This window comes from Mesocricetus auratus, unplaced genomic scaffold (assembly GCF_017639785.1).
Source record: "Mesocricetus auratus isolate SY011 unplaced genomic scaffold, BCM_Maur_2.0 Super-Scaffold_100691, whole genome shotgun sequence".
NCBI lineage: Eukaryota > Metazoa > Chordata > Mammalia > Rodentia > Cricetidae > Mesocricetus > Mesocricetus auratus.
Window position 1 is genome coordinate 37,695,035 of NW_024429267.1, and position 15,630 is coordinate 37,710,664.

Consider the following 15,630-nt stretch of genomic DNA (forward strand, 5'->3'; position numbering starts at 1 on the left):
TCCCATACCTTACACCCATGTATTCTAGGAGTGTCATTTTCCACCCATGTAGGGTATTTTCATTAAAAAATATTTTTAAGTTGTAATCTCAAACCAGCTAGTGGGCTTCTAGAAGGCTTTTTCATACAGCTTTAGTTTTTCAGTTAATAGGTTCTCTCTTTAACCCTACCTACCCCCACCTGACCCCTTAACACTCAGTATTCCTCCTCTCTTATTCATATATAATTATTCTTGTATTGTCTTCTCTAAGAAATTTGATTCCTTATTATTTGCCAAATCTAATTGGGTCTTAGGCCATTGTGCACCCATGATTTTAATGTCATGGAGTGTTTTGTTTTAGCTCTAGAGTTGATGTTTCTTGGACATCAAGGTTATCATAGGTCTTATTAGTAGACCTTAAGTAGATCTGTTTTATTTCACCAAATTCCAGTGTGAGGGAGTGTATGATTTGTCTTCTTACAGGAGAAGTCTGATAACATGACAGTTTCATTATGTATTCCCTCCCAAATATTCCTTTTCCCATGTGCCAAACGGTATTCCTAGTTGGAACTGAGACTAAGGGCCAGACCTGGGAAAAATCAGAAGTTCATTTCTTTTGGGGACATAGCCACATATCACCTTTTTGTTCACACTCAGAGAAATAAAGTTCCACTGAGACTCATTTTGGAGGACTGCCCACCTTTGTCCAATGGGCATTATGCAAATATCCTCTTCTATTTCCCCTAGCCCAATTAACTGCTGATATACTTTGTTGATTCATTTAACCTAGGAACCTAGGCCGTTAGAGTGCAATGACTCATGTTGCATTTATTAGTTATTATTTTCCAGAGCCTGAGTTCCCCATAGTTTTTCCATAGGTTTTTGGTGTGTGCTTCTGCATTAAGGATGGTTGGTCATTGTCCCATAGCTAATTCTGGTTCCATCTGCACCAGCATAGTTAATAGTCCCTGTTGAGTTAGAGTGCAGGCCCTTTCCCAGTTTTGGGTTAGAGAATAATTTTGTAAAGCCTGCTTTAATATGAGATAGCCAATCTGTTGGGCTTGAATTTTCATTTGGGAGTGTCTCCCATCCTCCAGTTTCCTTCTGAAATAGTAACTTTACCTTGTCTCCTATTCTGGAGAGTCTTTTTTCTAGAGAATGTCTCCCTCTGTTGTGGCCCATTCAACTTGTTCCATGAGTCCAGTGCCTAGTTTACCAAAAAGATCTCTTTTCTTTCGGATTGTAAGCCAGTTCTAGGAAGTTCACTGGGAGTATTGGCTCCATTGAAGGGCAGTAGCTTAAGTACAGTTAGGGTAATGAGTATGGACCCAAAGTCTCAAAATGTCCCAGTGTAGAGTTAGCCTAGTAGAAGTGACTCCCAGATAGGCTGAGGCCTGAGTGTGCCATAAAGGTTTCCAGAGTCTTCCAGGCCTAAGGATAGCATTATTACTCGTTGGGATGTGGGTCCACCATGTCACTCCAACAAGTTGAGACTTTTGTGTCACTGGGAATTCAATAATCCATCCACAGCTGCAGGTAGGGAATTTGATGGGCAATGTGTGGCAGAACAATGGACCTTGCAGACTTTTGCCCAGTCCTTGAAGGGATTCTTAGAGGCCTCAGGTGGAACGTTAATAGCAACCCAATAGTGAGAGTGATGTCTAATAAGGATTACCCCCCTGTTCCTCCCATAGCAGAGAGAAAGAACCAGATATTTTATTTTGGTCTGTGTTAAAGGGATTCCCAAAAGGAATTGCTTTATCAATTGGAATTCCAGATATGAAGTAAAGAATCCCTGAGAAATGGTCCCCTTTATAAAGATCTAGAGTAGTTTTCTTCCACTCCAAAAATTGGGACAGTCCTGTATTTGATTCAAATCGGATAATGTAGGAACTTCCTTTTTTTTTTTTTCCAGGTCTGTGAACTTGGTTCAAAATACTAGGTTCCCGGGTGGGACATTGGAATTTGGGAAGAGTGGATGTTAGAGTAGTTAAAAAAATTCATCTGGAGATACAACAGAGTGACTGTAGGAGTCATCCTGAATGGGGAAAGTGACACCACAAACTACCGTAGGCACAACACAAGTGAGATATAAATGAAAAGCCACAGCAACAGTGGCTTCACACTCATACAAACTTCTCTTTAGTTGGAGGTGTTGTTTGAAGAGCAGCTTAAGCTCCCCCAGTGGCTCGCAAGAGTAACTGAGATGAGCTGGTCTTGGTCTCAGGATCCACTGATAGCTTAGGAGTATCAGGAGAAGCAGTTTAAGGTTTGAGGCTAGGATCTATGCATCCTGCTGTCCATGCTGCTGTAGGTGAGGGTACAATAACAGGATGTGGGTTGTCTCATAGCGGGTGAGCAAGCATCAGGAATTTTAACTAAGACCCCAAATCACTGGTAAGCAATGGCCTGCCATGTAGTGCCTCAAAGAGGGTTAGGCCCTGATAGGGGTGTTTCTAAGTCTGCCTAAAGCTAGGGGTAATTTAGTTTAAGGATATCTGGTTTCCCAAATGAGCTTCTGTAAATAAATGCCACTTTAAAGTTCATTAGCCTCCCAGCTTGCCTGATAATTGAAGACACAGGTACAATGTAGATGAAACTGAATTCTTAAAGTGTTAAGTTAGAGTTCAGTGACTTCTGCCCCAAAGGCAGATCTGTTATCACTTGGAGGCATTTAGAAAGCCCAAATCAAGGGATTGTTTCTGTTAGTAAAATCTTAACCATGCCTGATGCCCTTTGTGTTTTGCATGGAAAAGCCTATCCAGACCATGAAGGTATTCACTAAAACTAAAAGGACATAGAATTTGGCCTTCCTCGCATTTGAATGAAGTGAAATTGCTAGTCTCCTCCTAGACAAAGTGCTTGTCTTTGGGTCCTGGGGACTGAGAGTACCTGTTTGGTGGGTTAATCTTTTGGCATATTTCACATCTTTGTGCTTAATTATTTTAATCTTCTATCTAAGAAAGCATTTTTTATTGACTCCCCCCCCCTTTAGACTACAAGATCTTATTGGTCAAAAAAAGACTGATGGCATGGAGAAAAAAGATGAACCCAGCAAAGACAGCCATCAACAGGCTCTAATTGACCAGAGATACTTTCAGGTATTGAATAGCTGATTAAGACTGGTGTTTGTGAGGATCCTTGGTTTTAATGCAGTACAATTCATTGTCACTTGGTAAGAGTGTTTGTACAGACAGCTCTAGGTATCTGTGGGGGCTTGGTTCTGTGATAGTTGTGGATGCCCAAATTTGCAAAATGCCACATTGTGTTGTGATTTGAATGTGAAATGCCCCCTAAAGGTCCATGTGTTTGAACATGTGATCTCTAGCCATTTGGAAAGGTTTGTTTTTGTTTGTTTGAGATAGGTCTCTCTCTCTGAAGTTCTGGGCTGTCCTGAAACTTATTATGTAGGCCAGGCTAGCCTCAAACTCTGCCTCCCAAATGCTGAGATTAAGTATGCATCATCATACTTGGCCATGGGTTTTGAAATTTGAATTTAATTACTAACATTTTCAATTCTAAGAGTGTATTTTTAAAATGCTCTGATTTCCTCATGTCAGTTATCAGAGCAGAGTTACGTGTTTCCCTCGTCAGCTGTGAGCACGCGCCCTTTCATCAGCTGTCGTTCCCCGTGTCCTTGTCATCCCATTCAGAAACATCTCTAATTTGGGGGGAATCTTTTACAGCTTTCCATAAAGTTTTATATATTTTAAATTTAGTTCAGGTGTATTTCTTGTCAGGTTTATTTTCTAGGTATTTAATGACTTTCATTGCTGTTGTGAATAAGATCCAGGCAACTTTGCGAGAATTTTACTTTAACTGTCTCTCTGTGAGTATGTTACTGGGTCTCTTTCATTTGCATGGCTCAGTCTGAGAGCCTGGGAGTGTGGAGACCAGCTCTAATTTCACTTACTGTTGGCGTCTTACTGCTTTTCATACACTTGGTTTCCTGCTCTACTCTTTGGTTTTCTTTTCTTTTTCTGGCATTTGCTAGATTGACACATGTTTCTTTGTCCTTTTTAATTTAATTTTGTTTTGTTTTTGTTTTTTTGAGACAAGATCTCACTAGGTAGACAAGGCTGGCCTTGAACTCATAGATCCATCTACCTCTGCCTCCTGAGTGCTGGGATTTAAGGCTTATGCCACCCCACCCCTTTTTTTGTCCTTTAAGAAAATTCCCTACCATAATTAATTAACTTAATTCATTTTAACTTTTCCTGTTCTCTGATCACCTTTAGATTGCTTTAAACAACAACACAGGGAGTTTTTATCAGTATCAGTGAGCTCTCTGAATGACATGAATTACTGCTTTTCTTTTAAAAATTGTTATCTCTGCTGGAATTGTTTTAAGTCACTTTATGGTTTCCACATTGTTACTGTCTTTTACTGCCAATCATCAAAAAGGTAGTTAATTCATACAGGAGAATATAAATTGCCATCAGTAAAAATTCTGATGGAATTACTTCTTCCATTAAAATCATGAGTTTACATATAATTGAAATGAAATATTGAGATATATTTTCATGAAAACTAAAAACCTTTTCAATTACCTCTGAAGTCATATTATCAGGAGACCCATTAGTTGCAGCTTGAAGTATGCACAGGACAGAAATTCAAGATAAAATGCTGATTTCATTGTCATGCTCTATTTGTGTGTGTGTACGCGTGCGCGCACGCTCGTATGTGCGCATGTATTCATGAATTCATGGGTTCCAGGTATACAGAGGAGGTTAGAGAACAAGTCGTGTGTGGTCCCTGTGGGTCCTGGGGATGGAACTCAGCTCTGTGGTAAACAAGCCATGTCACTGGCCCTCATCTTCATACTTGATGATTATTTCTTAAATAGGCTAGACTTGATGTTGATAAATGGGAAATTATGTGTGTTTTGTTTTTTAAGCACCACACAAGGACCATTTTTGTTTATGAAAGGGTAGAGACAGGAGGGCAGGCCATATGACAGACTTGGGGCCTCACTAAAACACTTTCTAAAAGGCTTTGAAGTTAAAGAGGTAAAATAAGAGAGAAAACAAACAATATTGAAAGAATGATCTGTTTTACCTGTCTTTGGGATGTGCCTAATGTAGTACTTATCTAGAGAGAGAGTCAAATAATACACATAATAAGATATAAAACTTCAGATATCAGTGATATAAAGGAATTGTCACTCTTCTCCAGTGTAACAGTGGCACTAGATTGTATAGACTATATCAACTTTTAAGGGATGTATGCTTTACTATTTGAGGGTAAAGAATGATGATAGCTGTATTTCCTTCCTTGGTTTAGCTGACCCTGCAGACAGAGTGAGTGCTTGTGGTGGTTAATTTTATGTGTAAGTTTGATTGGGCTTTAACATTGCCCAGATACTTGGTTAAACGGTGTGCCTGTGGGTGAATGGCAGACAAACACATTGCACTCCTGTGGTAAGTGGATCTCATCTAATCACACAACAACAACAACAACAACAACAACAAAAAACCAGGAGGAATTTCTAATGCATGCTTTTAACATGCTTTGTTTGGTTTTGATTAGTTCTCCTACCTTTAGATTTGAATCAAAATATCAACCTTCTAGAGCTTTGGAACTACAATTCTTATCCTTTCAAATTGTTAACTGATAGTCATGGGATTAAGTGCCTGAACCAATTTCTTATAGTAAATCTTTTTTATTTTAAATATAGTGAGCTCTCTCTCTCTCTCTCTTTTTCTCTTTTTCTCTCTCGTGTGTGTGTTGTATTTGAGCCTTCAAGCCTTCAAGTGAATTCACAAGGCCCACTTATCTATACACACAAATATATTACCTGTTGGTGTTTCTGTTGCAAACCTGTTGTATGTTTAAAATATTGGTTGTTATTTAATTTCTTTTTGAGACAAGGTCTCACCTGTAGTCCTGCCTGGTTTGGAACTTGTTAGCCAAGCTAGTCTTGTCTGGAATGCTATGATTAAAGGCATGTGACACCATGCCAGGCTTGTTTTAATGTTTTATAATGAAAAATTGGGCAATTTAAAACAATCCATTCAAACCTCAGTCAAAAAATATTCTAGCTCATACCTGAGCTGTTTTACCATGTGGTCAAGGGGTATGTTCTCCTTGCTTGATTGTTTCTTCTGGTCACCTACTAAGTTTGGCATTTCCGGGAGTGGCAGTAAAGGGTAGATGATGGGTGAGAAGAGAGAAGGACGGGCGGGGCTTTCTTTCTTTCTGGTGCTGCTGTGTTATAATGCTGGTGCCCTTGGTGGCCTGATGTCCAAATATAGCCTCGGCTTTTCTTTCATGGAGTGTGTGTGTGTGTGTGTGTGTGTGGTTAGTTTTTTTCCTTTCTCTTAAATGGGGACTTTTAACAACACAGCATTTATTTTGTGGGCAGTGAATTTTACACTGACTTTTTATGAACTCTTCTCCCGTCCTTAGGTGCTGTACTGCTGTGGTCCTCCAGCCATAGACAGTTTGTTGTTGTTGTTTTTATGAAAGTAAAGCTTACCTCTCTTCCAATATTTCTAGTTGGCCAGAGTCTATTCTTACCCTGTCACAAGACGAAGGGGCAGGTTTCTCTTGTTGTCCCTTTCTTCTTCTCCACTGTGATGTCCACATATGGCCCAGTTCATCTTTGCTATGTGACAGACATCTTCTAAAACTTAGTGACTTACAGTAACCTTTAATAGGTCATACAGTATATATTTCTGCTGATATTGGCCATAAGTTGACAGTGTGTCATTAGACCTCTTCTTGTGGCAGATGAGTGAAATTCTACATAAGTGATGGGGATGAATGGGCCTGTGCAGTTCTGCCTGGACTTGGCCATGTGGCGGCAGCAGAGTGTAAACAGTGATCTAGACCACTTAAGACCTTTTCCCCCCTCTGGCTAGGCATGGTGGTGCCCACTTTTAATCTCAGCACTAAGGAGACATAGGCAGGCAGATCTCTCTGATTTCAAGGCCAGCCAGGGCTGTTATACAGAGAAGCCTTGTCTTGAAAAAATAAAAAAACAAAACAAAACAAGCAAACTTTTTTTTTTTTGGTTTTTCGAGACAGGGTTTCTCTGTATTGTTTTGGAGGCTGTCCTGGAACTCACTCTGTAGACCAGGCTGGCCTCGAACTCACAGAGATCCGCCTGCCTCTGCCTCCCGAGTGCTGGGATTAAAGGCATGCGCCACCAATGCCCGGCCAAGCAAACTTTTTTTAAAGACTCAAATTGGTATGACATTCTTCTTAGTAAATTCTGTGGACCAAAGTAAGACCCTAGACCAGCTCAGATTCAAAGGTTAAAAAATTCTCTCCATTTTGATGGGAGAAGCTGCTTCCTGACGTTTGGTGTCCGGGGAAAGAGGACTGTCTCCCTGCTTTGATTCATAACTTGGAGAAGAATATGGGTTTTTAATAGAAATGAAATGTTGAAACACAAATGAATCCAAAACAAAAACTTGCTTATAAAGAAGCATCAGAAGTCAGATTCTCAGCACCTGTTTGCTGTAGCTTGCTCTGGGCAGATGGGAAGAGTAGTGTTTGCTCCTAGCTCTAGAAACCCTGTGCAGACACTCTCAGAGAGCTCTGTCTTGGGATTTTATAGCGTTAAGAATTATTGGACTGGCTGGCCAGGACTTCTCTGTAGAGTGAGTGGGGTTTAATTAGTAACTATCTTTACTTGAAATTTCAACTGAAATTGTGAAATAAATAGAAAGCTCCCCTTAATACCCATATTTAGCTTAAATATGAGGAGACAGAATTAGGGAATCATCCAGACTTAGATAAGGATGTCTAGATGGTTATTAATCTGTGGGATTATAATGGATGCTAACTGCTTTCAAACATATATTAATTTATTTAGTTTCCCTTAGAATTTGTATAGCTGTGCTGAGGAGACTGCATTGCAACAATATTTACAAATGTCTGGAAATGACGCCATGTGGCATCTGTGCACTCCTTTCCCATGCCTCCCTGGTCAGACTCAGACATTTTAACTACAAACACTGTCCATGTTTACAGGTGCTGTGCAGCATCAACTCAGTTATCCACAATCCTCGAGCTCCAGTAATTATTTATAAGCAGAGCAAGGGAGGACCCCCAAACTTTAATAGAGATACTGTTCAGGACTGTGGATTTGAACATCTCGTTCCTATAATAGAAATGTGGGCAGATGAACTGACATCCTTAAAGGTGAGTAACTGAATATTCTTTACATGTTTTGAAAATCTGTTGGACTTTGGCTTTTTTGTTCTTTAACTGAAAGCTAACAATGCTTTTCTAAAACTGGAATATTGCTGCTTACATGTTTTGTGCCAGTTTTATTTATTTTGAGACAGAGTCCAACTGTGTAGTCCTGGCTGGACTGGAACTCTGTATATAGACCAGGCTGGCTTTGAACTCACAAATATCCACCTGCTTCTGCCTCATGAGCACTGTAATTAAAGGCATGTGCCACTATGCCCAGACTTAATGTATTTCCAATCTTGTAAATTTGTTGTTGTTAAGCTTGCCTCCTCTAAAGTCCTTTAGAAGATTTTTAGACTTTGCCTCATTGAGATCCTGGATCTATCTTTGTACTTCCAAGCTCTTCCATGTTCTGCCCTCTCCCTGCTGCTACTATCTGTGCTGCACATTTCCTGACCTTTGCACGTGCTCAGATGCTGTGTCTTATCCCTGTTTTCATCTTTATTGGGACTATTTTTCCTGTCTTCACATTTTATTTTTCTTTCTCAGAACTGAGTTTACTTTTGTGTTTGTCTAATCACTAGAGCAAGTGATAGTCAACAAGCAACTAGGAAATTAAATGTGTTCACATTTGATTTATAGATTATTGTGTAACTTGAATTTATTGCATTTTCTTGATTGATTTATTGAGAAGTGATTTGCTATAAAGTTAATAGTATTGCATTTCTGGGCCTTTTAAATTTTAGATTGTTTTCAGTAACTAATATACAAAATCCTGCTATAGTTAATGAAGATATGATTCAGTGACAGCATTTGTCAGTATTTTGTCCTGATATCTGAAGAAACTTGTTAAGAATGAGGACCTTCTTGGGAACAAAAAGTTTTATTTGTTCTTATATGCCTCAAAGATCTTCATGATGCATGAATGCTCAATTAGTATTTATTCTAATTATCCAGAATAACTATAGTCCCAGATAACTAGAGGTATTTTTCATTTATTTGTTTTGTTTTCAGTCTTTTAAAAACTACTTTATTACTATCTTTCCTTTCCCTCCTTTCTTTCCTTCTTTCTTTCTTTCTTTTAGTTTTTTGTTTAAGACAAGGTTTTTCTATGTAACAAACTGTGGCTGTTCTGGCACTCAGTTTGGTAGACCAGGCTGGCCTCAAACTCACAGATCCTCTGTCTCCCAAGAGCTGGAATTAAAGGCATGCACCAGCACACCAGGCTTGAGGTTTTTGTTTAATTTATAAAATTTTATCTTTATGCAAGTCATGAAAGAATCTTGGCAGTCTGCCTAACTTTTATTTCCTTTTTTCATTAGGGTTTAGACAAAGCTACATAATATATAAGTATTTTTGATTGACAGTGCTGGATTAATATACTATTTTATATGACTGAGTTTCTCTAGTTTGTTTCTCAGGAAAGGGTGAAAAAAGATGACTTGTGGAAACTGCTTGGCAGAGTTCTCTCTCTATGAGATAACAGGGCTAATTATTTTCTCCCTTTCAGAAGAGTTAGCATAGGACCAGCCCTTGCCTTTCCAACAGAAGGGAAAGATGAGATGAGAAAAGTGACAAAGGGAAGAACCAAATTAATAGACAGTTATTTTTCTATGTGTGAGGTGATAGGGAAAGTGTTACAAAAATGTGAACATAAAATTTAGACTAATTGATGAGACAAATATGCTAAAACATTAAATAACTCTGCAGTATATTGTTAGAAAAATGTGACTGTCATAAAGATGGGCACCTGTGGTGAAGTACAAGCAAGCGATATGGATGACTTGTACTCCAGTATCTGGTAGAAAGGAGATCACTCTGATCATAGCTCCCAAGAAAGGCTTAGCAAGAGTGCTGAGTTCTTGCTACTGTGTAGTTTTCTAAATAGGTAGAGACAAGAAATTAGCTTTATAGTTAGAATATTGTAAGGACACTTGAGGAAATTGGCTAGAATTAGTTTCTTCTGCCATTGAAATAGCTCATGGCCTTTAGTAGTGCTTCTAATATTTACAATACAGATTCAGGAGCCAACTTAGAAAGCCCATGAAGTCCTTTGATGCCGCATATGGAGAATTCTTTATAATGTAGAACTTTCTACTTTGGGACAGACATCTCCCCAGTAATTATTTTTTCCTTAGGTCTGATTTGTGACTTAAAAGAGAATGACCAGTTTGAGAGATGAATGGGAAATAGAAATGTAGCAATACATATTATAGAACCCTACATGCTTGCTTGCCTATTTATTTTTTGAGTCAGGCCTCATTATACAAGTCTGGCTGGCCTGGAATGCACCATTTAGACCAGGCTGACCTCAAATTCACAGAGGTCCACCTGCTTCTGTCTCCTAATGCTGGGATTAAAGGCATGTGCCACTTGGCTTTATTATATGTTTTAATATGTGTGACATTTTAGTACATACAGTGGGACAGTGTTAAGAACATGAAAAATTCCCTGCCATTTTAAAATAGTTAATTTTGTGAGCTTTAGTTACCCTACTGTGATATAGAACATTACAAATGATTTCTCTTATCCAACTGCACAATGTGACTGTTAACCATGCTGTCTTTGTTCCTTCTTACTCAAACCCTTCTCAGGCTTTAGGAGTCACTATGAGATTAACCTTTGAACCTTTTACCTATAAGTAAGAACATGCGGTATTTGTGTCTATTTTATAGACTTAACATAATATCTTCCAGTTCTATCCATGTTTCAGTAAATGGCAGATGTCATCCTTTTTATGGCCAGTATCCATTCTATAAACATGCATGTTTGAATGCACACATACATACACATTTGCTTTTAGTCATTCATCCATCATCAGACACCTACATTGGTCCCATGTTTTAGCAGTTCTGAATGATGCTTCAGTAAACATGTGAGAACTGGCATCTTTTTGACATATTATAGTTTGATTTTATTTGGATATATACCCAGATGTAGGATTGTAGGCTGTGTGGTAGTTTTATCTTTAGTTTTTTTGAGGCACCTCATGATAGCTATACAATTTTCATTCCCACCAATAATAAATGTAGGTGATTCTCAAAACAAGTCAGTCATGTGTGGCCACTTATATAATTTCATTTACATAAAACACCAAGTGTAGGTAAATCCATCGCAGCAGGAAGTTAGTAGTTATAGCAGGGTTAGTGGTTATAGAGGCTGGAGAAAAATAGAAAAGAACTTTGGGTGTGGGTTTTTTTTATTTTAAAATTTTTATGTGTTTGAACATTTTGCCTGCATATATGTTTGTGCACCACATATATGCCTGGTTCCTGTGGAAGGTCAGAAGAAGGTGTCAGATCTTCTGGACTGGAATTATGGATGGCTGTGAACCATCGTGTGGGTGCCGGGAACTGAACCTGGGTGTTCTGAAGACCAAAAAGCACTCTTAGTACTGAGCCCTCTCGCCAGCCCTGGGTGTGGGAGTTCTTTTTGGACGACAGGTTGTAAAATTAGTGGTGGTGTTTTGTACCATTGTGAAAAGATGAAAACCATCAAATTATGTGCTAGTAAAAGTATTTTGGAATATAAATTTTACCTCAAAGGTGCTCCAAAAATACATAAAGCCTAGGCTAGGGATATGGTTCAGGGGTAAAGTATTTGTCTTATATTTGTGAGGGAGGGCCTGGGATATCTCCAGCACTGATAAAAAAATAATTTTAAAACAATATAACTACTTAAATAACATAATACTTAAAGCATCCAGACTTGTTTAAGTTGTCAATGGTATTAAAATATACTGATGATGATCATAGGGTTATGTATTTTTAGACCACCTTACTACTGTGTTGTTAGTGTTATAATATGAACCATTTTATAACCATTAACACATGTAGTTTCTTTTATTGTAAAGGATTTGCATAAGTCCTTAAAAATACTGTCTGCAGCCCTGGTACCTTGGCATAATTTAAAGAAACAGAATGAAAATGAAAGTGTCAAAGTAGAAGATCTGTTGTTTATGGTGGATACCATGTTGGAAGAGGTTGAAAACAAGAAAGAGGTAACACTTCACAGTTATAAAACTGTTCCCATTTTAAAGTTTTACATTGAATATTTAATATTATTTCAAATTGTGAACTATCTTTTTCACATTCTCCTTATAGAACAGCAACATGCCAAACTTTCAAACTTTGCAAGCTATTGTTTCTCACTTCCAAAAGCTATTTGATGTGCAGTCTCTAAATGGAGTCTATCCCCGAATGAATGAAGTGTATACCAGGCTTGGAGAAATGAACAATGCCGTGAGAAACCTCCAGGAGCTCTTAGAACTAGGTGATGACCCTTGTCATTTTGGGCACTGATTTAAGAACTATTCCTAATAAACCAACAAAAATTAGGTGTGGAGTTTTGTTTTCACAATGTTGCCTTGCTCTCACTGTTGCCATTGTGACCTCAACTCCTGTTCTTTGTCCTTCACTTCCCAAGAGCTCAGGTTGCTGGTGTGCACCACCACACCTCACAAAACTCCTTTTAATTAAAAAGCAAAACAACAACAAAACCATAAAAACCAGGGGTAGGAATTTTGTCTTGTCTGTAGAGTGCTTGCCTAGAATGAATGAACTCTGGGTTTGATTTTTCAATATTGCATAAACAGGGCATGGTGGTGCACATGTAGAATCCTTATATTCAGTAGATGGGAAGCAGGGGATTAGAAGTTCAAGGTCAGGGGCTGGAGAGATGGCCCAGTATTTAAGAGCACTTGGCTGTGAAATTATAAGCACTGGAGTTCGTGTGCCAGCACCTCTATAACAAGCCAGACATCTTCCAAGTCCCTGTAACTTCAGCTCCAAGGAATCCAACATCCTTTCCTGGTTTCCATGTGTGCAAAATTACTTGCATACACATACATACATGCATACACTCATACACACACACACATTCAAATCTATTTTTTTCTTTTGGTTTTTCAAAACCAGGTTTTTCTGTGTAATTGCCCTGACTGTCCTGGAACTCACTTTGTAGACCAGGCTGACCATTAACCCAGATCCACCTGCCTTCAGCCTCCCGAGTGCTGGGATTAAAGGTGTTTGCTACACCATGGCAAATCTTTTTCTTTTTAAAGTTCAAGAGCCTGGCTTAAAACAACCACCCCCAGGGTTGGGAAATGGCTCAGTGGTTAAGAACACATTCTCTGCAATATTGAGCACCAGACTTATGATCCCAAGCTGGGTATCCCACAAACATCTGTTACCCTAGCTCTGAGGAGAATGGAGACAGAACTGTTGAAGCCCACTAATTCCAGCCTAGCTAAGAAAATGTGAACTCCAGGCTCAAAGAGCTAGTGTGTCTTAAAGAAATAGGCAAAGGGTGATAGAGGAGGATACTCAATGCTTTCTTCTGGCCTCTGTCTTTCAGAGGTACACACACCCGTATACTTACACAACCATACAAATGTGTTAACTAATAAAAATAAATCTTAATCCCTTTCCCCCACCCAAAATAAAATGAGTAACTAAAGCAGGAAATGTTAGGTGAGTGTAATGATTTTGGAAATTCTTGAAAAATATGTGTGTGTGTGTGTGTGTGTGTGTGTGTGTGTATGTGTGTATGTATATATCCTACGTTTTCATTTCTCTTGCAGACAGTTCATCCTCGTTGTGTGTGGTGGTCAGCACAGTTGGAAAATTGTGTAAGATAATCAATGAGGATGTAAATGAGCAAGTTAAACAAGTATTAGGACCCGAAGACCTACAAAGGTACATGTTAGAAATATATCCAAAATGCTTGAAGTGATGCAAAGTAAAAACTTTCAAAGCTTTATAAGTTACTTATCAGGAATGATAATTTTTTTGAGGCAGGGTCTGAGTCCTGAAACTCTGTGTGGACCAGGGTGGCCTTGAGCACAAAGAGATCTGCCTATCTCTGCCTCCCAGGGGGGAGTTCCATGTAGGGAAATTAAAATATTTATAATCAATTCTTGAGTTGGATTATAACATATAACCTATTTCTAGGATACAATCAAAATTACTGAGTAATTACTAGTCATATATTTTTTTGTTTAGAAGATAAGTATTAAAGGTTTTTAAAAAAAGACTAGGCACCACTAATATAAAACCTGATATTTAAGAAAATATATATTAAGTTGGACAGTGTTGGCACATACCTTTAATCCTAGCACTTAGGAGGCAGAGGCAGGCAGATCTCTGGGAGTTTGAGACCAGCCTGGTCTACAAGAGCTAGTTCTAGGACAACCTCCAAAACCACAGAGAAACCCTGTCTCGAGAAAAAAAAACATATATATATATATATATATATATATATATATATTATAGGGCTAAGGTTGATGTATAGCTCAATGGTAGAGCTTGTGTTTAGCATGCTTTCAGCAACTTTTAGCAAACTAATTTTATATTGCAGAATATAGTGAAACACACCCACACCCTTCCCTACACACACACACACACACACCTCACATCATCCATATATTCTGCAAGTTTTCCTGGAAGAACCCTTATATAATCTGGCAGTTGAGTCTTCATATTTAATGCTTTTCACTTTTGGTCTCTTCCCTCCTTTTCACTGTTTTGCTGAACACTGGTATTTAATGTTTAATAGCATACTGAGTAGAGAAGCCTACTTTTAGTAAATGTTCTAAATAATACACTTTTTTAAAAAAGGAAAATGGTATATGAATTAAGATCTTAAAAAGAAAGTATTAGTGTAATTGAACATTAAGTTTATCTTTAATTTAGCAAGACAGTTTCTTCTCACTTCGAAAATGTTCTGTCTGCAATTACCTGTTACAATCAAATGCAAAAACTCTAAGTTGGAAACTTTCATAAACTATTTTTTAAACAGCATTATCAACAAATTGGAAGAACATGATGAATTTTTTCCAGCGTTTCAAGCTTTTACTAACGATCTTCTTGAAATATTAGGTAAGATTTGTTGATGGTGGCTAAATTTTCCATCTTAAGATGTCAGTGGGTTTGAGAGAAGGGTGTTCCTTAGATACTGACTTCATGTTTTATCTTTAGTGTTTGGTGGAAAGTGTCTATAAAGTATTAACTGCTTTGCAGGAAAATTTGGTTAGGATTAATTCACAGAATAAAAAAAAGACAGTCTAAAAGGAGATAGGAACTATCTTTTTCTTTTGAAATATTTTATTTATGTGTTTGAGTGTGCCTGCATTATATGTATGGGCAGGTGACTGTGGAGGCCAGACGAGGTGTCATATCCCCTAGAATTAGAGCTACAGTTATCTCTTGTTGGTGCTGGGAACTGAACCCAGGTCCTCTTACAGTAGCAGCAAGTGCTTTTGACTGCTGAGTCATCTCTCCACCCCTGTGAGACTGTCTTGTTTTGGGACGTTCTCATGGGAAATGGCATTATTCTGTGAGACTCTTAGCTCTGTCTTTGTTTATAGACAATGACCAAGCAAAAATAAGCTAGAAAAAGGCATACCCTGCCACTTGAAACCTGCTAATAGGGATAGAATTTGGATAAAGGAGAATATTGCTTCTTCAGTGAGCAGGAGCTGTAGAAAGTGAACTCTGGCTGAGGCTC

At 38.4% G+C, this 15,630-nt stretch overlaps 1 protein-coding gene and 1 long non-coding RNA gene across 4 annotated transcripts in view; one reads left to right on the forward strand and one right to left on the reverse strand.

Moving 5' to 3' along the window:
- The window catches only part of Cep70 (centrosomal protein 70), a 41,052-nt gene that overhangs the window by 24,221 nt on the left and 1,201 nt on the right, over positions 1-15,630 (forward strand). For all 3 annotated transcript variants that reach the window (XM_021228329.2, XM_013114848.3, XM_021228328.2), the window contains exons 12-17: positions 2,975-3,080; positions 7,960-8,130; positions 11,978-12,124; positions 12,228-12,396; positions 13,706-13,820; positions 14,923-15,002. In XM_021228329.2, the coding sequence (XP_021083988.1) occupies positions 2,975-3,080; positions 7,960-8,130; positions 11,978-12,124; positions 12,228-12,396; positions 13,706-13,820; positions 14,923-15,002 (788 nt within the window). The remainder of the gene's footprint in view (positions 1-2,974; positions 3,081-7,959; positions 8,131-11,977; positions 12,125-12,227; positions 12,397-13,705; positions 13,821-14,922; positions 15,003-15,630) is intronic.
- Positions 1-15,630, reverse strand: part of LOC121137549 — a 32,256-nt gene that overhangs the window by 10,997 nt on the left and 5,629 nt on the right. The window lies entirely within an intron of this gene.